This window comes from Penicillium atrosanguineum (genome assembly GCF_028827265.1).
Source record: "Penicillium atrosanguineum strain IBT 20685 chromosome Unknown utg000005l_segment0_segment0, whole genome shotgun sequence".
NCBI classification, from domain to species: domain Eukaryota; kingdom Fungi; phylum Ascomycota; class Eurotiomycetes; order Eurotiales; family Aspergillaceae; genus Penicillium; species Penicillium atrosanguineum.
The window spans coordinates 97,768-123,557 of NW_026623137.1; the positions used below are offsets into that span (position 1 = coordinate 97,768).

General features: G+C 49.2%; 10 protein-coding genes across 10 annotated transcripts; 4 read left to right on the forward strand and 6 right to left on the reverse strand.

Annotated features, from left to right (window-relative positions):
• Nucleotides 1–431: 431 nt before the first annotated feature.
• Nucleotides 432–2,704, reverse strand: N7443_006269 (uncharacterized protein; the record flags this gene model as incomplete). Its single annotated transcript, XM_056886325.1, has 3 exons — nt 432–1,155; nt 1,926–2,013; nt 2,152–2,704. 3 exons carry the CDS (start codon nt 2,702–2,704, stop codon nt 432–434), a joined length of 1,365 nt encoding a protein of 454 aa, XP_056739974.1.
• Nucleotides 2,705–3,261: 557 nt separating this feature from the next.
• On the forward strand, nt 3,262–4,030 carry N7443_006270 (CAZyme family CE10; the record flags this gene model as incomplete). The annotated part of the gene is made up of 3 exons (XM_056886326.1): nt 3,262–3,413; nt 3,473–3,630; nt 3,786–4,030. 3 exons carry the CDS (start codon nt 3,262–3,264, stop codon nt 4,028–4,030), a joined length of 555 nt encoding a protein of 184 aa, XP_056739975.1.
• A 302-nt stretch (nt 4,031–4,332) lies between these two features.
• N7443_006271 (NAD(P)-dependent alcohol dehydrogenase) lies at nt 4,333–5,334 on the reverse strand (the record flags this gene model as incomplete). The annotated part of the gene is made up of 1 exon (XM_056886327.1): nt 4,333–5,334. One exon carries the CDS (start codon nt 5,332–5,334, stop codon nt 4,333–4,335), a length of 1,002 nt encoding a protein of 333 aa, XP_056739976.1.
• A 931-nt stretch (nt 5,335–6,265) lies between these two features.
• Nucleotides 6,266–8,158, forward strand: N7443_006272 (putative MFS transporter; the record flags this gene model as incomplete). The annotated part of the gene is made up of 7 exons (XM_056886328.1): nt 6,266–6,428; nt 6,488–6,513; nt 6,567–6,852; nt 6,910–7,324; nt 7,384–7,851; nt 7,901–8,047; nt 8,098–8,158. 7 exons carry the CDS (start codon nt 6,266–6,268, stop codon nt 8,156–8,158), a joined length of 1,566 nt encoding a protein of 521 aa, XP_056739977.1.
• A 449-nt stretch (nt 8,159–8,607) lies between these two features.
• Nucleotides 8,608–10,198, forward strand: N7443_006273 (uncharacterized protein; the record flags this gene model as incomplete). Its single annotated transcript, XM_056886329.1, has 4 exons — nt 8,608–8,735; nt 8,793–9,178; nt 9,347–9,515; nt 9,568–10,198. 4 exons carry the CDS (start codon nt 8,608–8,610, stop codon nt 10,196–10,198), a joined length of 1,314 nt encoding a protein of 437 aa, XP_056739978.1.
• Nucleotides 10,199–10,387: 189 nt separating this feature from the next.
• On the reverse strand, nt 10,388–12,824 carry N7443_006274 (C6 zinc finger domain protein; the record flags this gene model as incomplete). The annotated part of the gene is made up of 5 exons (XM_056886330.1): nt 10,388–11,053; nt 11,112–11,687; nt 11,749–12,573; nt 12,629–12,656; nt 12,709–12,824. The coding sequence occupies 5 exons, from the start codon at nt 12,822–12,824 to the stop codon at nt 10,388–10,390; spliced, it is 2,211 nt and encodes a 736-aa protein (XP_056739979.1).
• A 179-nt stretch (nt 12,825–13,003) lies between these two features.
• On the reverse strand, nt 13,004–14,427 carry N7443_006275 (glycoside hydrolase family 39 protein; the record flags this gene model as incomplete). The annotated part of the gene is made up of 2 exons (XM_056886331.1): nt 13,004–13,811; nt 13,862–14,427. 2 exons carry the CDS (start codon nt 14,425–14,427, stop codon nt 13,004–13,006), a joined length of 1,374 nt encoding a protein of 457 aa, XP_056739980.1.
• Nucleotides 14,428–15,051: 624 nt separating this feature from the next.
• On the reverse strand, nt 15,052–16,600 carry N7443_006276 (uncharacterized protein; the record flags this gene model as incomplete). Its single annotated transcript, XM_056886332.1, has 6 exons — nt 15,052–15,283; nt 15,349–15,464; nt 15,700–15,794; nt 15,843–15,982; nt 16,037–16,263; nt 16,313–16,600. The coding sequence occupies 6 exons, from the start codon at nt 16,598–16,600 to the stop codon at nt 15,052–15,054; spliced, it is 1,098 nt and encodes a 365-aa protein (XP_056739981.1).
• A 1,614-nt stretch (nt 16,601–18,214) lies between these two features.
• Nucleotides 18,215–20,040, forward strand: N7443_006277 (uncharacterized protein; the record flags this gene model as incomplete). The annotated part of the gene is made up of 2 exons (XM_056886333.1): nt 18,215–18,248; nt 18,308–20,040. 2 exons carry the CDS (start codon nt 18,215–18,217, stop codon nt 20,038–20,040), a joined length of 1,767 nt encoding a protein of 588 aa, XP_056739982.1.
• A 1,149-nt stretch (nt 20,041–21,189) lies between these two features.
• N7443_006278 (putative C2H2 finger domain protein) lies at nt 21,190–22,487 on the reverse strand (the record flags this gene model as incomplete). Its single annotated transcript, XM_056886334.1, has 3 exons — nt 21,190–21,318; nt 21,376–22,230; nt 22,299–22,487. The coding sequence occupies 3 exons, from the start codon at nt 22,485–22,487 to the stop codon at nt 21,190–21,192; spliced, it is 1,173 nt and encodes a 390-aa protein (XP_056739983.1).
• Nucleotides 22,488–25,790: the final 3,303 nt, after the last annotated feature.

Consider the following 25,790-nt stretch of genomic DNA (forward strand, 5'->3'; position numbering starts at 1 on the left):
CTCCTACGGACCCTAAGGTCCCAGCTCTTCTTCCTTGGTCAAGAAGCCATCGCTTGTATCCGCTAGAACAATCAAGAGGTGGTTATATGCCGGTCGAACTGGTCACAGCTGCCGTCCTTGCGACCGGTTACAGAGGACCAATATCGCTCGAGGTCTTCAATGAGTCATTAAACCGACCTGGTGAATTTATTCCCCAGTATCATGCTATGCGTGGTATAAATAGTTTGGAAAGGCTCACTGAGGTGGCTATGGCTCTTTATCCTTTTTGGCAGAGCAAAGCGAATGCTCAGAAAGCCTTATCCCAGGTACTTTTGAGGCTACAAAGATCATGACCAAAAATTGATACAGTCATATATATTAAATATCACGTTATGCCGTACGCTCAATGCAATCGATTCCATAACCATTCGTGACTTTTAGTCACGGCCATCTTAGAAGACACCATCAAATCCGGGTCCAAAAATCTCACGGAACAGATCATCAAGCCCATCCTCGAGGAAATGGTCTTGTAAGAACAAGCTGCTTGTCGAGCAAGCAAATTGATCTCCCAGATTAAATGATGTGCAATGTCCGTTCTGAGACATTTTCTCTCCCTGCGGTTCGAGGGTGCCTCTACTGTTGCGAGTGGCATTACCACGGCGAAGACCTATTTGCAGTTCCTCCTTGAAATCTCCGGCTTTCGTACGGAGAATTTTCATAAGATGTTGCCCATATAGAGCTGCGATTCCATAACGATGCGATGGTGTCGCGCCGGCACGTTCCAGCTGAAGGGCGACCTGGCCTAGGAAGGCAAACAGCTCAGCCTGATCCTCAACCCGAGGACCATAAATTGTGGGGAACACTTTCAAAGCCAATACTGCAGCGTAGGATATAATTTCCCAGGTGGGTGCAAGCATCGCGTAAAGTGGTTCTCCGACAGCTTGTAAGTTGTGCACGGCAATTTCGCACGTATTGACCGCTGCCTCAAAAGAATCTTTTCGGAGGGCATCGACGTTGTGGCTTCCGTTGATTTTGCAATGAAGGGCAGTATATAGCGTCCAAAATCTCCCATGCAAATAGACATACCGTAGAAAAATCTCGGATAGCTGTTCAGTTGGCGAAGAAGACAGGTTGATTGTTGCATGAGGAAGCCAGGTGCTGCACCACATTTCAAGACTATTATCAATCAGATTCCGTACACAATGGGGATCTTGATGGGAAAATAGTGCTTGAGACTGTATCTCTGTTTGCAAAGAAGGTAGATTTCTTCTCAACACAATAAAGGTATGTCTGTCCGTGGAATCTGCCAGGGGGTGTAACAACCAACTTTCGATGCTGCTGGTCAAGGGGGTTTCTGGGAAGCTGTGAATGAGACCATATGCCACACAATTGGCCCTTTGCCACAAAACAATCCTCAGCCAGGTTCGTTCACAGTTGCGAATCAATCGTTGGCTGTACATAGACGCGTCCCATTGACATGTATCGTGACTTCGCGCTTCCTCCTCGGTTGCCGAAGGCTCCAAGTCTTGCATTTGCGAAACCCTTTCTCTGCTAAAAGTACCCTGGTCTAATCTAAACTCCGTAGCCACGCCGAATGCATACATCATATATAGCCAAGAACGCTCTTCTGTCAATGTTTCTGCAGGAGTAGCTGACAGCAGAGAAATATAATACCCTTGAACGATTTCGACAGATTTGAAGCCACGATTATGCACATCTTTCGATAGTCTTTCACCATGTAGGCGCAGCCTCTTAGCAATCGATTAAAAGCATGATCAAACTGTGAAGTGAGAGCTAGAAGCCACGTAAGTAGCAAGGCAGACCGAGAGCGAACAAAATCCGGCGTATGGAGAACCGGATCAAGGATACCATTTATTGGGTGTAATCGTGTAAAATAGCTATCATCTATAAGCCTTCTGTACAAAAAGCTCAACGGAGTTACTCACATTGGGAAGAGGTACTCGGCTTCTTCCATGGTAACAAGCCCTAGGTCAACGGAATCAAAATCGGCGCCCACGTCGCGAAGAAGGTTCACTGACGGGCTGAAATAGTTTGAATACTAATTTTCAGCTGTGGAATGATAAAATAAAGCCTCGAGACTATATTTCAGGCTTTTTCTATCTAGGTGAAGCCCAAGGGAAATGGTTCCCAAGCGGTTAAGTATAGGCAAACCGAGGCTTCCGCGAATCGGTATATCAATAGTGAGCTCTCTAGTCTCTGCCTCAGAGCCCTGTACCAAGGAGGCATCTACTGGTATCGGCTGATGAAACTGAGAGCGTGCAGCATCTGATACATCAGCTAGTAGCGCAACGGGGTTATTGATCAGGTCCTCGTTGGAATACGAGATTCCTGATCCGGTCGTTTGATCTGCACGAGAGCTTCTAATCCAGCCTGATGAAGTAGCCGGATCAAAGGACGGGCTTGAGATCATAGTTTTCTCAGAGTGAATTGACTTTTGGTGATATTCGGTGGTTTCTGGCAGGTTGGATGAGGAATGTCCTTCGTGCGCTTGCTCACTTCCCGAGTAGACGATTTCCTGGAGCTTCACTGCTTCATTACCCATATTTGCCTTTCGCGTTTCAGACTTCAGATTGTGGACTGCTTTTTCGAACCCACGACACAGGCCTCGCGCGCCACGCTTTCGTCCCAGTGGTTGTGGCTCTGGATCTCTACGCTCGATTGGTTCAACCACAACGATCACACGGTCTTGAAAAGCCCGTCTCATTTTCTTTTGTTCGTGTGCACCTCATCTATTTTCGAGTTCAACATTGTTACCAGTGTCTTCTGTGATGATGGCAGCCGTACCTTCAGTTTCCGACATGCTTCGCATGCAGTTGCAGCAGTCGGTCGTGTCGGGTGCCCTATAACACCATCTCTTGTGTCGGACGATGACATCACCCTTGTTACCAACAAAAAAAACGAGCTGGATCTATCCGGTTTGGCTGAAGCCCAAGGATTCCGGAGCTGGTGAGAATGACGAGACTCGGTGAAATTTGAGATGCGGGGATATCCCGAAATCCCTAGCTTCGGATTCAGCCTAACCGAAAGCACTGAAATGGAACATAACCCGGTGTTTTATGGGCTTGAGGTCCGCTCGTCAATTCTTGAAGGATTTATTACAGTGTGAGGTCGATAGTTGCGCTCATCGGTACGAAGATCCACCCGGCTCTTTAATTTAGAGGCCGGTGCCTCAGGCCCTTAACGCATTTTAGTTCTCAAAGCCAGTGCTATTTGAACAGAATTAATTCCACTTTCGGAGTTACAGTAATATTGAACTGCTAAATGGAAGTCTCGGAAGTCGACACGTTGATTTGTGGAGGAGGCATGTCCGGCATGGCATGCGCTGCATTCACAGCGGAGGCTGGAGCCAAGACCCGGGTATTTGAGAAACAAGAAGAAGTTGGTGGATCTTCAAATCTTTCTGCTGGCATGTTGTATGTGTGGATTCTTCTTTTAGCGGGTCATATTTTTTGTTTTGCTGACCCATGCCAAGCTGGGCGCCGAATACTTATGAAAAACTAAGGTCTTGGGTGCCACACGGCGATCCAGATTTGCAGCGGGCATGGCTGGACGAGTACTTACCAGCAGTGCAATGGATGCGCGAGAGTGGTAACCCCACCGCAAACCGCTTCGACGGAATCATGACAATTGGTAAGATACAAGGCAAAGTTTCCGTCCATCAGCGCTAAGATGACCATGACGGTGAAGGTCCTTTCTATGCCATGGAGGTGCAGCCATCGTATGTGTTACCCGCTCAGGGGAGGGGAATATTTCTTCGCTCTTTTCTTTGCTAAACGATATGCTAGTATCACTTTTACGTACGGTGGAGTTTCAATTGATGCGCAAGGACAACACCGTCATCCCTGGCCTACTCATGGCTGGAGTCGATGCTGGTGGATTTATTAAGCTGGGTTACGCGGGCGGTCTCGGTCTCGCCCTTGTCACAGGCCTTTGGGCTGCTCGAGAAGTTACACGAGAGCTAGGATTACCGGAACCTCGTCTTCCTGCTGCCGACGCCAGAGACGCAGCGCCTATCCATGGTCGACTCTGAATCAATATCAATGTATATCTCAATTAGCAACGTATAAGACTAGTACTCAATCCGAAAACGTGTGGTTTAGGATGTCATAATATGCCTTTTCGTAAGCCCGGCTCAAGGTCCTCACTTAAAGTTAAACGTAACAACTCACCCGCCTTCTGATCTTTTTCTAAATTTTCTCTTTAACCAGGCTTCAAATTTCATTTTCATTTGAGATATTGTTCATGTTGTCGTTTTTAAATTACAAACAGGTAATAATCATTCCAGAGTCATGACCATAACTTTCAATCGCATGTGAGTCACCTGCACGCTCCTCAGTTACCAGCAACTAGCACACCTCGGTACCGCATCTTGCCATCTTCCAGAGTCTTCAAACTATCCTTCACTCCTTCCAAGTTCATCGGGAATGTCATTTTTATCGGCTTGATGTTATGATGAGCCGCAAATTCGAGCATGTCGCGGTGCACCTGTCTCGCAGACACAATTCCTCCCTGGATCCTGAGTCCGTTTGATAGCACAGGCATGTACGGGATTTTCAGGTCATTCGAATCAACCGAGAGGGGCGAAATGACACCGTTGGGAGCCATCACGTTGAGGTACAGCTGCCAATCTGGTTGGCTGCTGGTAGTCACAAGGAGGTTGTCGATAGGCTTTTCTAGTTTCAACTCCTTGACACCCTTGGTTGCATGAAACTCGGAAGCGCCCAGCTTCAAAGCTTCCTCTTTCTTACTATCCGTTCCAGAGAAAACGATGACCTTGCAGCCCATCTTGGTAGCAAATTGGATGGCCAGATGGCCCAGACCACCAACTCCGACCACCCCCACGCGAGCGGTCGGACGAACCTGAGCGACGTGAAGTGCGTTGAAAACAGTCGATCCACCGCACATCAAAGGGCCGGCGTCCTCGTTACTCATGTTTTCGGGGACCTTAAAAAGGAATGCTTCACGCCACACGGCGTGAGATCCGAATGATCCTTGATCTAAATCGGCCCCGGCGTACATCTTTCGCTCAGGGCACAGAGTTTCCCAGCCGGTCAGGCACTGGCGGCAGTGGCCACAGCAATCGTGCTCGTACCCCCAACCTACACGGTCGCCTTTCTTCAAGATCTTGGCATCAGGGCCGGTCGCTTCCACAATACCCGCTCCTTCGTGACCGAGGGCCATGTCTACATTTCGGTAATAGACATCGGTAAAGCAAACACCGGAGTGGGTGATTCGAACCAACACATTGTCGCCCCTGAGTTCGTCGCGCCGTGTGACTTCCTCTCGAATCGTTCCATCTTTGGACCCTTTGAAGACGGTAAATTCAATAGGCATTCTGAAAGTTTTATGTATCAGAGTAATACTCAGGGTTTTCTGAAAGTTCGGTGGCAAGGCAGACAGCTTAGCTTTTATAGCCCATTGACCTTTTTACGTCACCTCCCAGTGTGTCGGGATAAAAGGAGGGGAAATAGCTACATTAAACATTTTTCCAACCTGTTCTTTCCCGCAAGCAACGTTTGGTCACAGAAGATACAATCTGTGATGCAATCTGGTGGGCCTCGACGGAACCGACTGGGCCCGCTGATATCATCACTCTGAGAACTTGCTTGCGGCCTTGCCGATAAATCGGAACTTGATAAAACTGCCCTTGGACCAACGAAAGAAGCATAAATGCTTGGTAATGTTCAATAGTTTACTCTGGCCAGTTTCGATGATAGATCCTATTAACTCGGGCCGCTATGATGACCACGGATAAATAGCACCAGTGCGTGAGACCCAACATTCCTGAAACCCTGGGAAATTCTATGTATTATAAATCCCAGATATCGTCATCTACAGGAAATCAAATATTCTAAGTCTTAGCGACTCGAATGGTTTCCTTCCATGGGATGACTGACCTACATACTTCCCCGGTAATCCCCGATCATCTGATTAGAGTAAAGCTGCGGAGTAAACGACACAAAGGAGAAAGTTTCGGAGACAAACAAATCGCCTCATAAGCATCATTAGACCAACCACATTTGCTCCCAAAGATGGCGGGAAAAGTCTGTTCCTCGTATATTATTCCGCCCGCATTATTTGGCGGTAAGACAGTCCTACATTGGATAGCGGTGAGTCACGCGATATCGGATCCCGATCAGGAAGGTCTCTAAAAGTCAAATTCAAAACTTTGCGAAGATGATATTTGTTTACATGCAGAGCAGTTGTCAGTGATTGGCACCCGTGTAACTGCACAAAGCAGGGCTATAGTGGAAAAACCTTAAAAATGATCCAGGTGGACAGTATTGCCAGTGTCGGTACCACCCCTGACTCCGATAAGGACGTCGCGTTGGCAATGGTCAGCGATGTCGCCCAGGAAATCGATCCAGTCGTCGCGAAAAGAGTGCTCCAAAAAATCGATCTCTATTTCATGCCCGCTATGTTAATCGGTAAGTTTGCTCGATCTCCGACAAAACAAGCATCGACTGATCGCAAACTTCTATTTTAGGTTACGGCATGGTGTACTATGACAAGGTAGCATAGCTCCTATTTTCAATATGTAGCACTCAGTTAACAGTCATGAATAGGCTATTCTAGGAAGTGCATCCCTCTTTGGCATGACCACCGATCTGGCTTTAGAAGTGATCGATCATTCTACATCTCCAGCCACAGTCGATACCTCTCGTCTCAGCTGGGCAACGTCAATTTTCTATTTTGGAATGCTGGCGGGGCTTTACCCAATGACTTTCATCTTACAAAGATTTAACATTCGATGTGTTCTTGGTCCCGTAGTTCTGCTATGGGCCCTTGTCTGTGCCGCGACTGCTGGCGTGTCATCCTGGCGAGGGCTATTTGTTCAGCGTTTTTTCCTTGGTATTCCCTAGGTTACTTTCCAGACCTCTGTTATCAAGATCTCTAATAAAATGGCAGGTTTTATTGAAAGTGTCATTCCGACAAGCTTCATGACAATTGTCGGCAGCTACTACACGCAAGAAGAGCAAGCTCTTCGACAAGCTTGGTGGTTCTCCGGAACAGGCTGGTTCACCATCATTGGTGGAGCACTGAACTATGGCTTCGGCCAGATAACGTCCGGTTCTTTGGCCAGATGGCAGTACATCTATATTCTTGCTGGCGCTTTGACGTTTTTATTCGGTCTCTGGTGCTGTGCAATGCCCAACTCGCCGGTGTCCGCATGGTTTTTGACCCCGGCGGAAAGAGTGATCGCCGTGGAGCGACTGCGAAAGGGACAAACTGGCATCCGTTGCCAGAAAATCAAGTTTGATCAAATCAAAGAGTCCTCATTGGATGTCAAGATTTACCTGGTAGCCGTCATGATGGCGTCAGCGTGAGTTTTCCTTCTCTCGCATCTACAGCATCATCCAAAACAGGAACTGACTCATATAGGTACACCATTAACGGAGCTATTTCTGGCTTTGGGCCACTGATCGTTTCCACATTTGGCTATGAGACCCTAGACTCTATTCTATTTCAATTCCCCGTCGGTGCAGTTTGTGTTATCTTCATCCCTCTATGCGGATACATTCCAACCGTGATCCCCAACACACGCATTCCCATGTTGATTGTGTGCTGCTTGCCAGTTATTGCCGGCTGTGTAATGATTTGGAAGTCACAATGGGGCTATCAGCCCGCTACTCCAGTCGTCGGCTATGCTCTTACGGGTTTCTTCGGACCTGTGGTCAGCCTGATCATTACAGTCGGAGCTAGCAACGTGGCAGGAGCCACCAAGAAAACCGTTATGGCTGCCACGGTCTTTGTCGCTTATACTGTTGGAAACATTATCGGACCTCAGCTGATCAAGAGCGAGACCAAGGCCCAACACTATCCAGAACTATGGACAGGCTTGATCATCTGGTAAGCTAGTCAGTCAGGCACATCATCTGCAATGCTAATAGTATTATAGCTATTGCATCACCATTCTCGCGGCCATTACTTTATACCTGGTGCTCTGGAGGGAAAATCGCTCAAGAAGTACATTGGAGTTGGATGAAATACAGCGTGACAAGATCGCCTTCGATGACCTTACCGACAAGCAGAATCCGTTCTTTCGGTACGTTCTGTAATAGACATCATAGCAAGTCTCTACTATTTTTTTAAAAGTAGGGGCAAGACCCTGAACATATCGGGCCCCCAAACGCCTTGGATTTTGTCGATTGTATAAATGCAAGTTAAAGTGAAAGTGAACCTTTGGATCAGCAGAATAGAATTAATAGAATTCACTAGTTCTATCATATACTGCTTAAGTCGCATCAGTTGATACCTTGACCCTCAATCCTCGGTGCCTTGCTTTGCTTGTTTTCAACGCAATAATTATACTCGGATAGGAAAGCCGTCGTCCTGGATTGAATTGAACAATACTCCGTTGTAGTTACGTACTATTCACCCTGGATACTGAGGCTATTAGTCGACCTGTGACATTGCCGAGTCAGTAGATGTATCACGGAATCTTGAATATGACAGAATTTTAAAGATTCCGTTGCTCTTACCCCGCAAGATCACGGCTTGTATAAGAGCCGAATCACCCTTCATTGAATGAAATGTCGATTCACAAGTTTTTCCACGGTCGTGATGGAGTATAAAATATCTCAATCTGTCTCTTTTTCAGAACAAATGGTCGTTGCTCGTGATGCGCGGTTTGAGGTGACCTGGAAGGCCGAGGATGCGGAAAATCCTCGGACTTGGCCAGTCTGGTACAGAAGGTTCATTGTGGCCGCAATGTCTTTCTCCACAACTATCGTGTACGTTTGATACCCAAATACTGAAATTAATATCTATTATTGAAACATTGTACGCAGAGTAATATACACGACAATGTACACCTCTGGTGTGGATGGGATGCAAAAGGAATTCAACGTCTCCTCGGAGACCGTCGTACTCCTGGGATTGACAACGAATCTCTTTGGGCTTGCTCTTGGATCGGTCGTATTGTCTTCTTTGTCAGAGATCTACGGTCGTCGTCCAGTCTATCTCATCTCTGTTTTATTGTTTGGCATCCTGATTTTACCCGTGGCTCTCGCTAGAAATATCGAAGCAGTTCTCATAAGCAGATTTTTTGGGGGCTTTTTTGGTGGTACCATGATTGCCAGTGCCCCAGGTACTGTCACTGATGTGACGAATGAGCAACATCGCGCCTTGGCCTTAAGTTGCTGGAGTCTTGGGACAATGAATGGTCCTGTTCTTGGTAAGATTGTGGTATTCCAGAAAATCGTTTACAAATTAATTCTAATGTTTCCTTAATTTAATTTAGGCCCCATTATTGGTGGATTTATATATCAATACCTCGGTTGGCGATGGATAAATTGGCTGGTCATGATTTGCTCCGCAGTCTCTTTATTCTTGATGTTTCTAGTCAAAGAGACATATGCGCCAGCTCTTCTCCGAAAACGAACGAAGAAAATACAACATGAGACAGGCGATCAAAGATGGTGGTGTCTATATGATCATGAAGAGACCGGCTTTGAGATCATAAGGACAAATTTGATTCGGCCATTCCGCATGATTGTCTCTGAGCCAATTTGGTACGAGCACCAACATAAGTTGAGTCGAGTACTTGCTGATACTGCTTGATAGTATTTTCTGGAATCTTTACGTTGGTGTGGTCTATGCCGTTCTCTTCCTGTGTTTTGTGGCCTATCCGATAGTGTTTCAAGAGCTCCGTGGCTGGGCGCCAGGCCTTGCTGGACTTAGCTACTGTGGTATTGGAACAGGAACTGCAATCGCTGTGACATTGGAGCCACTGATTCGAAGATGTATTGCCATGCATCCGCGAGATTCGATGACAGGACGCCCTACCCCTGAAGCAGCTGTGTTTGCTGTATGTGTGGGAAGTTTTCTGATCCCAATCGGAGAGTTCTGGTTCGCTTGGACCGCGCGACCACCTATTCACTGGATATGGCCTATTCTTGCCGGTCTCCCGTTTGGAATTGGCAACGGTCTGGTTTTCATATATGCCACTAACTACATAGCTGGAAGCTACACTGTGTATGCGGCATCTGCACTTGCCGGAAATTCGATAGTGCGATACGGCCTGGCTGGAGTTCTACCGCTTGCTGGATCTAAGTTGTATAGCACTTTGGGTGCTAATTGGGCTGGGACTATGTTGGCACTTATCGAGGTGACATTAATTCCCATTCCATTTATCTTCTACAAGTACGGTCATAAGATCAGAGTGCAAAGTCCGATGATCGTGAAGGGTTTTTAAAATGGAACTCATTAGCAAGTCTCGACCGACGGGGATTGTGTACATCATGCTTGAAAATTTCATGTTGATGAGCCAGATAGAACGAGGTTTTTTTCAAAATTACTGGAGCAAAAGAATCCACATGCGCTAAGGAGCTTGTGATGTCCTCCCAGTAGCAACCAAGAAGAAATATGGAGTGTACAGGAACGATCAATCCCAAACTGAAAGAGGTTGCGTGTCAAGCCCATCTGCGAATAGTGTCTGTAGCCACTCTATTCCACCATCTACCATTTCATCTTGAATTGATAGATCCTGCTCGAATCCAGCCTCTCCCGTGAATGTCATGTCTGAAATGAGCCTTTGCGCATCAATGGGCGGGTCTTCGAATACAACATTATGTTGGTGTTGAGCAGCCTTCAAAGCAGGTCGAGGCCCATGTGTAACGTGAGTAGCAGAATGGTTTCCAGTAGAGCCTTCAATCGCCGCCGGTGATGGCTCGTCAGAACTTAGCGCTGCAACGGCCATCTGGTTCAGCTTCCAAACAGTCTGGGCCATCTTCCCGGACACCCATGTTTTGGCACAATGTTCCCTAAGTGATCGTGCGGCCTCAAGGGTCAAAGTGGCGTATGTGCTTTTGAACGAGGGCTGTTTGATAATGAGACCGAGCGCGATGATTGTGGCGCTGGACAGGTAATGAAGAAATGGAAAAGTGTACTTGGGGTGCTCCTCTGGCACATTACCAAAGTCATCTATGATGCTGCGAGCTAGTCGCATGCAAACAACTTCATTTTCTATAGTTTCGGGAGCAGGCCTTTGATGAGATCGCGGCATTTGAAGCATTGGCTTTCGAATCAAAAGATAGAGGGAGGACCATCTCTAAGACCCACGGTTAGACATGGCATACCGTTCCCAGATAACATCAAAACGGACGTACTATTCGCATCATGAGGTGTTGTTTTATTTGCCACCAGGACATTCCATCTAGCCCGTGGTTGGATGGACGGTGAGGGTTGTAGGAGAACTCTGGCCGAATGCCTGTTTGAGACTGGGTAATGAGATGCTCTAGATATTCGTTGAGAAGCGGGCTTGAAGTTGACTCAGAGGTTGCAGCGCCATATAAAGCCTCCCAAACTTTTCCAATCACCCGTGAATAGCTGGCCATGGCGACTAGATATGGAATCTTGGTAGGACCTGACTCCACAGTTCCCTCTGCAATACTGGAATCTTTAACTATTTGGCATCTGGTGAGCCATTCGTCACTCACATTGTGTGGAAGGCCCACGTCAATATTCACATCTTGAATCAGAAAAGGACGGCCAGTCTCTATAGCTAGTCGCCTATCCAATAGATATATGCACCACCATAAGCGACGAGACATCTCTCCTTGGAAAGTAGGCATTTTCTTGACAACTCGTTCTCTTTGTAGACCAAGATGATGCGCATGTGATATTGAGAGGGCCAGGACTTTTTCAGCGGATCCATGAGCGTCAAGGCGGAAAAGATAGATAACCTGGATCAAGGCCATCGATTAGAGTATTGCGGAGCTGGTCATTGTAGTTGTTCGGTCTTACTATTAAGAGAACAGTCTGAAGCACGAATACATGATTCTTGCATTGACGAAATCCCTCCAGGAGGTCTCCGAAGATGCCCCGAGCAGCACTGTATAGGCTCCAACCTGCAGAATACGGTCCACTGCCCCCTTCAGCACGAGAGGTCTCCACACATCTACCGTTGGCAACGCATAACAAAACATGCGCCGCTTGCATGCGTCGAGTCATACTTCGGTCGTAGTCCCCGGATTGGTCACCAAATGAGCTCTCCCATATCTCTTCATGAAGATTCCATAAGCTTGGCGGGTGTAAGAACGGGACAAGAATGTGCACCTCGTCGCAAAATGTGTGCATTAGACCCTCCCATTTTTTCCTATCGGGTATTATGCCATGAGCCTGAAGAACTCTGGGGATGAAGTCTGCATGTCGATCCGGTGAATGGTTAGTAGGGGGTTCCGGAGACGGTGTTAGGCACGATCGAAATGAGTGGTCCGGAGAAGCTGGTCGGTGTCCATAATGAACACCCATTTGCTCCAGTCGGCCCTCGACAACTGTGAGGTTGTGTGCAATAGATGTTTCCCCGGAAAATGTTGGTACTTGCAGAGAGAGATTTCCCCGTGCGAATAGGCTCTCATTTGAGTCCCTCGGAACTTGAGCTGTACGCGGGACCGGGCTCCTCAGCTTCAGACCTCGCTCGACCCGATTCAACCTAGGTGCCAGGATGTGTGCTGGTCCAGTCAGGACTTTGTCCTTTGATCGCCAACGGCCTCGCATATCTGTTCCATGTCGCTGGCAATCACGGGCTTTGGCGATGCAGGCTCGACATGGAGTATTGCCATCGCACTGCTCGGAGAGGTCAGGGAATGAAAAATCAGCTCTCCCAAGCCATTTTGATTCTTACTCTAATTTTTCGCCTTTGGCATTGTCCGCTGACGCGAAAGGTCAATCGTTGGCTCAATCGTCGAGGGTGGTGAGACATACCATGCCTTGGAGGCATATCTCCTCCGTTGATTTCGTTTCAAAGTTGGCTTGGTATCTCCCGTATCTCCCGAGCAACCTTGTTCTCGGATAGCCCGTTGGCTACTCTCTGGATGCATCTTTTTCGCAGGTGATACATGGGAAATTGCGCCGAAGCCGAGAGACGGAATTTAAGTGGGGTTCGCGTGGGTCGCTTCGGAATCTACGGAATCTTGAATGCGGGGGACGGAATCAGTCCACACTCATCCGGGAGATTTCCTCGGAGCTATGAAATTGATCCAACTACTCTGTGAATAAACTAACGACTGAACTCAAATGCCCACGCTGTGCTGGCATCGGTCTGGTAGATGGGGAATGTCAACGTGTCACCAGAATATGCGTGTGAGACGATGCCACGGTCACTAGGAGCATCGACCGTTTCATATACAGAGGTGCCTGCGAAACCCCAAGTTTGAATATCAACAGAGCCTTTGCTTGGAAGCCCGACCGAGCTTATACTGTGCACGGTGATCTGCCAGTTGCCCGTAGTAATGCGCGCTCCAGAGAGAATGCGCACTTTGTCAGAATCAACTGTCGCATACACGTCAAACAAACGGTCGCCAGTGCCAGAGGTCTCCACTCGCTTGCCCGTCATATTAAGGTTGTAATATTTGTAAACCTGATATTCTGGAGCCGAGGCATAGTCGGTCGCATTATAGTCCAAGGGTTCGGAGGACTTGGTGAGAAGATTGGCGAAGAGATCGTGCAGGTTCCAACCGCTGAGCCAGTTGCCACGCAGTCCAAATGCATCGTAGCGCTCTAGTCGAGAAATCCACCAGGCTGCCCCAGCTGGGATCTGTTCGGCCGAATTGGCGTATTCATTGATGTTGATTTGACGCTCAGGAAGGCCGTAGCTCTTCAGAAGCGCCGTCAGGGTGCCGTTTGTGTTCTGAAGATCATTGTCCCAATCGCCCGTCTCTCCTTCCAAGTGATAGGCGTACTGCTCTGGAATAGTGTCGTTTCCTGCAATCTGGGCCAGCCAGTTGGCCCACCAGGTATTGCCAGACACTGGGCGATAAGCAAGCGTGGGCCCAGAGAGTTGAACTTGATCAAAGGCGGCATCCTCACTGCCTCTGAGTGTTAGCAACTCGCCCAGGTCTCTTAAAAAAATACTTACCGAAGAATCTTATGTGTTCGAATATACAAATCGATCCATTGCTGCTGAGATCGAACCCAGAAGACCTCAATGTCTGGCTCATTCCAAATGTCCCAAACAAGCCCTTCGAGAGCATCGTGTGCCTTGAGATCGGCCATCAAAGTTCTCACAAAGAGGTCATAGTCTGACCAGTCTCCGCCATCGCCAGGCCATACCGTCGAGAAGTTTGCATGATCAGTGCCCCAGATATCGTGAGGCAGAATGATGAAGTCTGCTCCGTACTTGCGACATGTCTGATAGTTGGAGAGGGTCGATGCTAGACGGCCTTTGTACTCCTGCAGTCCCCAGATCCAGCCCCGAGCTGGAGCATCCAGCTGAGCTCCTCCAGCACGCCCGTATCGGAACCCCATCTGGGTATACCATTGATCAGAGATCTGATTGGGAGTATCAGGAATACCATAGATAAAACCAGATGCCCAGTGTGAGGTTGATCCTTTGGAGACACCAAGATTGACAGTAGCAGTGATGTTATCGGCTATTGCCAGACCTGCAACAAGCAAGGGCGCAAGGACTCTCAATGAGTGCATCTTAAAAAATTTTCAAATCCGGCTTGTCGATGATTAGTTACGACTCACATCCCTCATGGGAGCGAAGTTGATCACCTTTTATTTCCCCCGGATTCATTCTCTCCACAATCCGCTTTTCCGGCATAATGCACACCTCAAGGGGGCATACACAGTGTAGAGAGCATGCGGAGCTCCGATACCCCCCAGAACTCCATCCTTTCGTTAACGCGGAGATTTTCATTTTTAAGATAATAATAATAAAGGCGTTTTGTAAAGTTTCAGGGGCGTTTCCCCAGGTTTGCCCTGAAGAATAGGTACTGCACCTTCTCCGGTGGAGGGAACCCACATGATTCCGATCTCCTTAGAGGATTATCCCGGTGGAGTAGTACGCCCCATTTATCCTTTGGTCCATTTCGCATATCATGCAATGCGTGGGCTCCTGTGGACGAAAGCTCGGAAATGATTGGCGTGTATGAATTTCTGAATAATTTAAGGCTGGATGAAACACTAGTTCTATCAATAACACTGGGAATTAGGAAATAACGCGAAAGTCCAGGGACAAAAGGGAGAGGAGTGATGCAACATCCCATATATGTCCAAAGAACCGAAAAAGTGTAAAATCCCCTCCGAGTCCTCAAATATGTTCTATAACTTTTGATCCTTCTCAGCACTGTGCACCATCGTTTCATGGACCACCTTGATCCCTCCACCTTGACTTGTATGGCTATTTGTTTCCCAATCACCATCTTCAGCGGTACAGGCCGGAGCTTGCTCTCGCGAAGTGGGCAATATCATCTGTTCGTCACTGACAGTATTCCACTGTGTATCGGCAGGAAGTGACAGTGGGTGCAGGAACTTCTTGCGCTTGTGATACCCGCTTCCATCGCCATCAGACAAAGGGTAGCTCTGGCTACCACTCTTTGTAGCAATGTAGAGACCCACTCGGTGGGGAATCCCGCGCAAAGGGGGTAGATCATGGGGATGTTTCCGATAAGGACGGCGACGAAGGTCTCGCGACAGGCCCAGCTTCCTGCTTGTTCCGCACCATTGGCACCGGCCTAGAAACAAAAAGGCATTATGATACTGTCAGAATTGCAGAAGGAAGGCGTTCTAACCGTCAAGATCAAAACACAACGCAAGATTCCCGCCATCATTACGAACAACCCGCCGCTGAAGAGAACGAGAAGCTCAAGTTTTTCCCGCCACTGGAGTCGAGCTTTGAATAACATCTGAGAGATGTTTTTTTTCATTAGCAAACTCTCTTAAGTTTGGCAGACAAATATGCCGGCATACCGGAGCAGGAATGCTAATTAGGTAAATGTCGGTCGCGACATTGAGAACAACGGTAACATATATATCAATAATTGACACGGCAGGCTGGCAATAATCTATAATCAATTAGTTCTTGTCGTATGTTGGTAAAACAAATGGCTTACTTCCAGGGTTTGGGTAGATCTGCCAGTTCTTGTGCATCGGATGGCAACCAAAGAGAATGGAGAAAAGTGTGGCTATATAAGTTGCAGCAATCAACCCGTAAGCGATGTGGATGCGAACTCGCATGTTTATGAGACCAGCTCTAGATAATTTGGTCAATAGATTCCAATAGCCACGCACAGCTTGCAATACTCACGTTAATCGAGAATAGAATATGGCCATGCACGTCTTCAGCAACCATAGCAACAAGGTGTATAATGACCAGCCAGCCACTTGGACCTTGGATCCTCCAACTCGAAGGCGGTATCCCTCTGAATCGGCAGATAAAGCCATCCGTTCTTCGTCCGTCATCGCATTGTTCGTGAGACCATGAAACCACGCACCTACCATGTACGCTGCAGCTGTTTCCAGTCCGTAAACCATCTGGTGTACCTTAGCAAGGTTGTCGCAAGCTTCAGGGTAGCCTACCTACACCTGCCAACAGCATCAAATAATCATCTGGCTGGAAATATCTTGGCCCGACCATAATCCATCTTGCAGTAGTTCTAAGGCCGATGATCACGATGGCCACAGCCAAAAGTGTGAAGGCCTCTGCAACGAAATCACCCATGGCCGCGCAAGTAAGATTACCTTGCTTGTCTTTGAAGGAAAAGGCCTTGAGATCCCCGGGGGTGCACCAGATAAAGAAGGCAATCGCAGGGGGGTTTGTAGGGCGGCGGCAACAGACAGTACCTCGATGCTTCCCCACAGCGCTTGTCATTAGAACCAGGCCGGACAAAGGAATTCCTCAACCTGGTCGATTTATAAATGTCAGTGCGCAGAAATGGATCCCAAGTCAGTGGGACATGGGTGGGTTCCCAAGACAAGTCATAGAATGAAGAAACTCTCATGTTTGAGGAGATCAAAGCGTGGAGACTACTTCTGAATAGACTTAGAGGGTCCTGTTGGTGGCGGCTTCGTTGATTAAACGTCTAACTACTCAAATATCTGGGATGCACGGGTTTCCTAGTTTTTGGACGCCGAGTACACGATCGGCATTGCCTCAGTCAGTGAAGAGTCCAATGGTGCACGGCTACAAGGCTTGTTAGATGACAGTGCGATAACAGTAAGGTCATATACACCATGGGTTACTCGTGTGCATTTGACTGGTATTTTTCTTTGTCCTGGACCAGAAAGTGCGGTGACGCAACGACAGGATGCAGCAATAATCTGTCAATAGCCGAGCCGGTCAGGGCCGAGATGAGAATGCCTCTCGCTGCGAGGCTTTTGTGACGATCAGTCCCCGGGGAAATTCCCCTAATACCCCAGAGCTACGTACTACATATAATCGTTCGCAATGCAATTGAGGTAATTTTGGGTCCGTAGTCGCATCGTAGCCGCTTCTATCAAATCAAATACCTCGAATTACAGTTCAAATCAACCAACAACCAATATCAACGATTTTTCTTTGTTCATGGCCGCATCTCCGCTTAAGTTCCAGTCTCGGATGTCCATGACAGCGGCATCACGGCACCTCCGCCAACAGTGGGTCACAGCGGGTCGCGCCGTTGAACCATTGAATAAGGCAGGTCCCAGGGATCGTGTCATCTCCGATTGCCCGATGGATTTGCATGCAATCGAACATCGGGCCTGCAGTTGGCCATTAACGCGGTTATCTCTCGAATACACCAAGGTAGTATCAGTTAGGGACCGGCGGGCTGCATAGCCCGGGTTATCTATTGATTCCTCAGTCTAAAAGCAAGAAGAAGCAGTTGACAGGTTTACGCCTCTTGACGGATTGGATTCAACCATCCCAATTGCCAATGTTGGGGTGGAGCCCCTATTCCCCTAGTTCCAACGCTCAGAAAGTCCCCACTCGCTTCGAAGACGGTTGAAAAGGTTAGTGATCGGCCAGTGGATGCGCGACGCCGCGATGTCAAACGACGGAGTCCAAATCTGACTTTTGGGCGTTCAGCTGCAATCAAAGCACAGAGAATAGTTAACTAGAAACAAAAATCATGATCACGTAATCACATCGCGGGCCAAGGCCGGAATTCGACCAATTCGACCACCTGCATGCCAAGCGGGAACATCTGAATGAAGCAGGACTCGATTGCTGGTCCCCTCGTCACGGTAGGCTATTTTCTTCGGCTGTGCCACTAGGACACAAGTCTCAGCCCTAATGCGGGAAGCTCATTTCCCCTGTCCCCCTTGTGTCCCACTTCTGAAAGCGCGGAAAAGCTAGAAAACGCGCTGCCCAGCTCCTGGCTGTCCTCGTAACGCTCATTTCTTGGTTTCCTTCGGTGGTCATCTGTTTTTGCGCGTCTCTAGTTAGTTTCGTGCATAAACCTCTGAGCTCAACGCAAACGAATCATACCGCTCATTCACTTGCGCAATGGAGAATTTGGACCTGGTGGTGGTTGGCGCAGGTGAGTTTCGCGGGGGAACAGGGAAAGGCATGCACTCTGACCAAATATCAACCCACCAGGCTGGAGCGGGCTCGCCGCTGTCAAGACCTATCGCGATCTCAATCCGGAAAGCAACATCTTTCTCCTGGAGGCGGCCAGCTCCATCGGCGGGGTGTGGGCCAAACATCGTCACTACAAAGGCCTCAAATCAAATAACATGTTGGGCACCTATGAATTCAGCGATTTTCCTATGGACGAGGCCAGCTTTGGCGTGAAGCCTGGTCAACACATTCCCTGCGATGTCATCCAGCGATACATGGAAGCTTACGCCGACAAGTTCGGTTTCGCCGATCGCGTTCGACTCGACCATAACGTGGAAAGCGCCCGACATAAGCTGGATGGAACATGGCAGTTGATAGTGTCGCACGGAGAGAAATCGGTGACCATCGAGACTCGAAAATTAATTGTAGCCACGGGTATCACTTCGCAGGCCTATCTGCCTGACTTCACGGGACAGGAGACCTTTGGTGCACCTCTGCTTCACTGTCGCGACATGCTCCAGCATGAAGCTGAAGTCTTCAAGGCCGAGGGACGAGCAACAGTGTTTGGCGGCTCGAAATCCGCGTGGGATGCGGCCTATGCCTGTGCCACGTCCGGTATGAACGTGGACTGGATCATTCGTGAATCCGGCCACGGTCCTTGTTGGATGGCACCCGCCTATGTAACGCCGCTGAAGAAGTGGCTAGAGAAGCTGGTGACCACGCGCCTCTTGACTTGGTTCAGCCCGTGTGTCTGGGGCGACGCCGATGGCTTCACGCGTGTGCGCAGCTTTCTCCATGAGACTTGGCTGGGACGCAAAATTGTCGACGCCTTTTGGGCTGTGTTGGCCGACGATGTCGTGCAATTGAACGGCTATGACAAGAACCCGGAAATGAAGAAGCTGAAACCGTGGGTGAGTCCATTCTGGATCGCCTCGTCGCTCAGCATTCTCAATTATCCTACCGACTTCTTCGATCTGATCAAAGATGGCACTATCAAGGTGCACATCGCCGATATTGACCATCTTTCCGACCATGCCGTGCACCTATCCAGTAGCGAAATACTCCCGACCACAGCTTTAATCTGCTCGACAGGCTGGCGTTGTACCCCCAACTTGAAGTTCCTCCCGGAAGGCATTGATCGCGAGATGGGATTCCCGTGGAGCTCAGACCCTGTGGATGAGCGCATGGTCAAGGCCGCGGACAAGGAAATCCTTCGACGATTCCCTCGTCTACGCAATGGTCCTCCTCCCAACTCCAAGTACCAACCGCTCAGTCAACAGTCAGAAGCAGCTGCTCCGCACCCCTTCCGAATGACTCGATTCATGGTTCCACTTTCGTTCGTGAAAGAGCGATCTCTGGCTTTCATGGGAATCACCATGACCATCAACACGACCTTGATTGCTCAAACTCAAGCACTGTGGATTTCTGCCTACTTTGGAAATCAGCTAACCCCCACGGCGACTGAGCGCTGTCCGCCCGCTGTACGCGCAGCTTCGGACTCCAAAAGTGAGGACGACTCCGAGCTGGACCTAGCGTGGGAAACAACTCTACACACGGAGTTTGGCCGGATTCGATACCCAGGGGGCTTCGGCCATCGCAACCCAGACTTTGTGTTTGATGCCATTCCCTATATCGATCTGATGTTACGCGATCTGGGTTTGGCAACTGAGCGCAAGCGGGGCCTGCTTGCACAGTGCTTCCACCCCTACGGCACGGAGGATTACCAAGGACTAGTGGAAGAATGGAAAGCGAAGCAGGAGAGTCGGAAGTGATCGACATTTATTGTATTCTTTCTTTCTATGTGATTTCCTACCGCGCATCCCGCAAGATACCCCGCTTAGTTTACTCGCGTCTTTTTTTTTCCCTTGGAAAATACTTCATTGGCATGACTGAGCTCTCATCCATTCCCTTGTATATGTGCACATTTCGATCTTGGGTACCGCTTGGAAAAAAAAATTAAAACCAAAAGTGCCCCAGGGGCTTCGAATGAGCCATTCTAGCAAGGATCAAATATTCCTAATCAAGCAAAGCAAACTGCTCAAAAACTGCGAACGCCTGAAAGCCCAATTACGCTGGACTGAGATAAGGTACTTCCAGATACGAGGGTCGGGTTCAGCTCGTAAGCAAACTTTCGTCAAATGATCAAGTTCCCGAGGGACTGCGGACGGCTCCACGAAAGATGCCGAAGATGAGCACAAAGGGGATGACGAGAAGAGACATTTGCAGTGACACGATCCGTGAAGATGAAAAAGAGGAAGAACATTCACTGAATGCAGGGCAGAAATACGAGCACGATATAAGAGGAAAAAATCAACACTGTGCTAGAGGATTCATCTTTCAAGGCAGGCCGCAGTCGGCATCAACGGCCCTAGTCGGATTCTTTGCTTGAAGAGTCAGACACAACGCGTTGCCTGTATGCAGAAGAACGCCTCTCGGGTTTAATCTGTAATCAGAGGTCGTGAACACGAATGATTCACATTTAATTTCTCGCGTGGCGGGGCAGGTCTCTAGCACGACTGGGAGTGGATCAGTTCAAGTGTAATGCAATAGATCATTCATGCTATATACCATCGAACACCGGACTCGCGAGGTCCCCCGTAAAATAAACAGTCAAATCCAGGTGCTCGCTCTCTCAAGTCACAGAGAAGGATAAGGATCAGTACACACGTCACACGTCAGGCTAAAAAAACACAATAATCAAACACGATCAAGACAGAAGATCAGACCATCCCAGTTATGCCCAGTCAACGCACCCTTCGCCAGTAACAGAAAAAGACAGAAAAATATTATAAAGAACCCCGACTCCCAAGGCCGCTGTGGTCGATCCGTCGTCCTCGCCTTCCAGTAAATACACAATGACGGGGGCTTGTAGTTGAGGAGCTGGAACGGAGACCACAGGGATGCAGAAATACGGAGCACGTCTAGGTGCGTCCGTTGACGACAGGACTGCCGTCCTCGCTGCGCCCTTCGTGTTTAACGGATTCATCAGCACCCATCTGGTTGCCATCTAAATCACCGTCTTTGCCGCAGCCCTTGACCAGAATATGTCGCTGGAAATGTTGTTAGTTCGATGTCACTGTCGCACTCTCAAAAAAGGATATACACACCTTTAAAGCATCCTTGCGCGAGAAGCTTTTGTCGCAGTGCGCACAAGGGAATGGCTTCACAGCCAGATGAATGCGCTTGTGGCGCTTAAGATCGTGATTGCGGTTGAAACTCTGAGGACATTGGTCGCATTTAAAGGGGCGGTCCGCCGCCGGCACAGCCAGACCGTGGGGTGGTGGGTGAGCACCATACATATGCTGGGTGCTGGCGATATGCCCGCTGTTGAAACCTGGTAGCAGCCCTCCGGGCTGCATACCGCCCATAACCGACATGGGACTATTTGGACTGTGCACATTCGTCATGACCGGACCATTCATCGCGGGCAGGGAGTACGAGGGCCATGGCTGGCGAGGATATGCCAGGTGATGCTGTGCGCCAGGGTTCTGAGCAGGCATACGTCCGGGATGAATACCCAGTCCAGCATGGCCGATTGGAGAGGGACCGCCATACATGTGGGAGTAGCTGGCCTGGTGAGGAGTCGCGCCGTACATGGAGTGGCCTTTGGGTGTATAGGGGTCGTTCGATGGGAGAGGAGCGGGCGATGTAGCGTGACCTGATGCGTATAGGGACATGGAAACCGGTTGAGCGTTAGGAGGGAGACTGGAAGGTGGCGCGGGGAGAGAATGATGGAACGAGGCCAAAGGCGGCGCTTCATAGGATTGCGATAATCCGTCGGTCGTCGGAGGTGATGTCGCCGGTCCAGAACGTCCTATCATGCCAGATGGAGAGTAAGAGTTGCGCGCAGAGTAGGGATTGACACCGGGGGCCCACTGAGATGGGGCCGCACCGTAAGGCGAAGTCTGGGGCCAGTACGCGGGAGGTAAATCTGACGAAACCCCCGTCGACGGTGCCAAGGTCTGTGATACAGTGGCGGTCTCTCCGGATTGATTTGTGGCCGGGGGGTCAACAGATTCCCCACGCTCACGTTCGGAGGCGGATGGGACATGGACGGATATCCGGGATGCGCGGAAAACTTGGGGGCCGCACCAAATGGTGGCGGCGGTAGTTCGAAGCTGGGCAAAGCCGGAGCTTGTGGGCGACGGCTCACCAACGGCTGAGAAGCCAGACCATCCAGCGCCGATCCCATCGGAGGCGGAACCGCGAGTGCAGCCATATTAGCGGACGGATCTCGTGCAAACAAATCGGCTTCGGAAATTGATGGAGCGAGGTTGGAAGGAACGTAAGAGTGTCCCGTAGTCAACCAGTCTCGACCACCTGTAAGGCCCCCAGAAGGGCTCGAAGGATCCAGGAGGGGCAAGCGGTGATCGCTGGTGCTCGCGATCGAGAAAGCAGTGACTTGATCGATGAGGCTCAAGTCGGTATTTTTTTTGGCTTGTTGTTCTTTTTTTTTAGGGGAAGGCGTGGATGGGGAGAGGTTTAAGGAGCAAGGAGAGGAGGTGAACAGTTAACGCTCCGAAGAGGGGGTGAAGGATGTCAGCCCTGGGAGGGGGAAGAGAAAGAGTAGGGAGATCGCGACTAAAAGGGAAAGAAAGTCAGGGTCGACGAAAGCGCGAGAAGTGCATGGTCTCGAGAATGTGTTCCTGGTGAGTTTTCCCAAAATCACTGAAATCTGTGTATAGGCGTAGGGGAAGGAACCGTAGGAAGAAGAGGAGGAAAGGACAAGAAGCACAAGCCGTGGCGTTGGGGGAGGCGCAGAAGCGCGGGGATAGCAGAGGGTAATTATAAGAGAGGTATAGGTGTATAGGGACGCGAAGAATGGTGGGACCCGTGGTCGACGCGGGTCTGGCCAGCGTGGGGAACGAATGGAACGGATGGACTAAATGGACGATGCGAAGACTCTAGAAAAAAAGTAGATTGAGAAAATCCCAAAGAGGAGGGGCAACGTGGTTGACAGGCCCCGGTTGACCGTTCCGAACTTGAGTCTCTCTCGATCCGACTATTTGCTATTGCTGCTAGTGCCTCTTTTTCTATTTGACCTACATCCGAAATATGTGCTATCTATTTTCTTTACTAGGACAGGTCAAAGGGTAAACCGACCCGAGTCAAAACGGAAAGTCAGAGGCAGAAAGCGGCGGCTCTCCTTGCGTCCCGACTCGCGTGAAAAAGCAAATTAGAAAAACATAAATAAAAAGGAAATAGAAAGGGCAAGGGTAAAGGGAAAAAATGGAAAAATCAAAAAAGAAAAGAGAAAAAAAAACGAAAAAAAGGAAAAAAGGGAAAAAGAGGAAAAAAATTAAAAATTAAAACTCTAGAATGCGCGCTACCGATAAGCTAGGACCAGAATTAGGGGACTGGGAAGGTATCACTCCGGAGAGACAATCTATTCCTGACCATCTCCGGCTATCACATATTATTATTTTTCCTTTCTTATTTTCTGACTCCGTATTTTCCTCACTCTAACAATGAGACCCGGTCAGATTCCTGCCCAATGCGCGTAGCGACGCACGGACATGACCGGAATGGCCAGAATACGAGCCATGGGAGTCTGGAGCAGTCGCCTCTGATGGGCAGAGACAAGCGAGCCACGCGCATGGTCATTCGCCGGTTCCCGGCGCGCGAGAGCGGATCTCGTTAGATCGAGTCGAAGTTGGGTCCCGGAGTCTCTCGCGGTCTATTTGGGTCTTTTTAGCCCGTCTTTCTGGTCATCTGCATCCTTTCGGCCCCCAATGGCATTGAGGTTTAGTCCCCGGGTTCGCCGGCCATGGTTCTTTTCGATACCGCTCTCTCTTGCTCGCGGGACCGTGGCACAATGGATGGAGAACCAATAGTCGACATGCACCATACTGTCGGGTCCCCTCTTTTATACCCACCAGCGCGCGTGCGATCGGAGTGGCGTAACGGAAAGGGCTCAGCTGGCTTTCCCCTTGATCTAAGTCAATTTACTTAGACCTTCGCTTCCACGACCCGGGGATTATCTCCCCTTATCCCGCCAATAGTTGCCTTTTCGTTGCCGGTGTCTGCATGGGCTTACGATGAAAAGGGGAGGGGGAGAGTGTGTTTTAGCCGGTTCATCATCACCTGTCAAAAATGCCAATGTCGGTGTCGGTGTTAGTGGTCAACTGTAAGCGTCAACTACGGAAGTCCCGAGTAGATCTGTCGTTTTCCTTTTGCCCGGGCGCGCCCGTTCGACACTATCGGGGCTTCCCACAGGATCATGATCGGGACTGCATACTCTATAGTTCCCGTCTCGCTTGCAATCAATTTCCTGTAACCTCGTCTGAAAAAGGGGGGAAACGGACCGCATACGAGACAATTTGCCTCTGGATTGTTCCTCCTCCCCTTAGTCACATTCCCAACAATCCCTGTCTCCGACCCCTTGGCCTGTCTCTTCCATTTTGATTTTTACCACAAGTACCGAGTACATACAAATTATTGATACTGTCCTAGGACATTAGATAGCTTTAGGATTTATTTGTTCTACAGTACTCGAAACCCATGATAGAGCCCGACTATCGAGGCCCCCTCATCTATGCTGATCGAGCCGCGTACATCGATTGGGAAATCGAAGCCCTGATCGTTCCCCTCGGTAGTGTCAATGCCGATTTGCTGGCGATGCTCCAGTGCTCCAGTGCTCATGCAAGGCGGCTCCTACCTTACAGATGTGACAGCGCGGGTGGATCCACCAAGCTCTTGTCTCAGGCTCGAGCCATGCGATCGTCGCTTCGGTTCCTGCCGGTGGCTTCGGGCGAGGCGGTTTGGCGTTGGGACCATTCACCATGAATAGTAGTTGATCGACTTGAAATGGATGCGGGAGATCGACCTCCATGAGCTTCGCCGAGTCTGCAGTCGGGTCTTGAATTTGGGAATGTGGGAACCTCGTGCGTCTTGTGTCCTTGGATTTTTTTGGATTTTTTTTTTCGTTCTTTTTTTGGATTTTCTTTTTGGTTGCTGGGGCTTCACCCGGTCGTTCAAGACAAAGTAGCCGATTCTCGCAGCGAGTCGCAGAACCGGTGAATCACAAACGATCTGTCCACGCATAGAATTACGTGGAAACTAGTGACTGTCGAGGTGGATGCGAAGCATCTTGAAGCCCATTCCACTACAATCCTGTGAAACCTCGGGCGCAAACGAACAGCCTTCGACATGTCGTGTCCTCGATATATACCTCTAATAGACGATCAAGAGTCGATGGAAAATCCGTACGGCAGCTATCATATCTTTATACTCATATTCTTAGGAGGCTCTCGTTCTTGGCGTTATCTCGCTCCTTGTTTGATCTTCCAACCTGCACTGGAGTCTATCTAGCTTTGTAGATGTCAATGTGGAGTGCAGTCCATTGTGTAACGTGACAGTGATGGCTTCTCTGCTCTGTCGGGTGGCGCTTATGTGGTGGCGCTGAGGTTCCAGGGTTATTGACTCGATTGTGTAGCGACATATCCATGGATTAAAGTACATTTGATACCCAACAATATTTACCATCGATACCTACATTTATACAGTCTACACTTTTACCTCA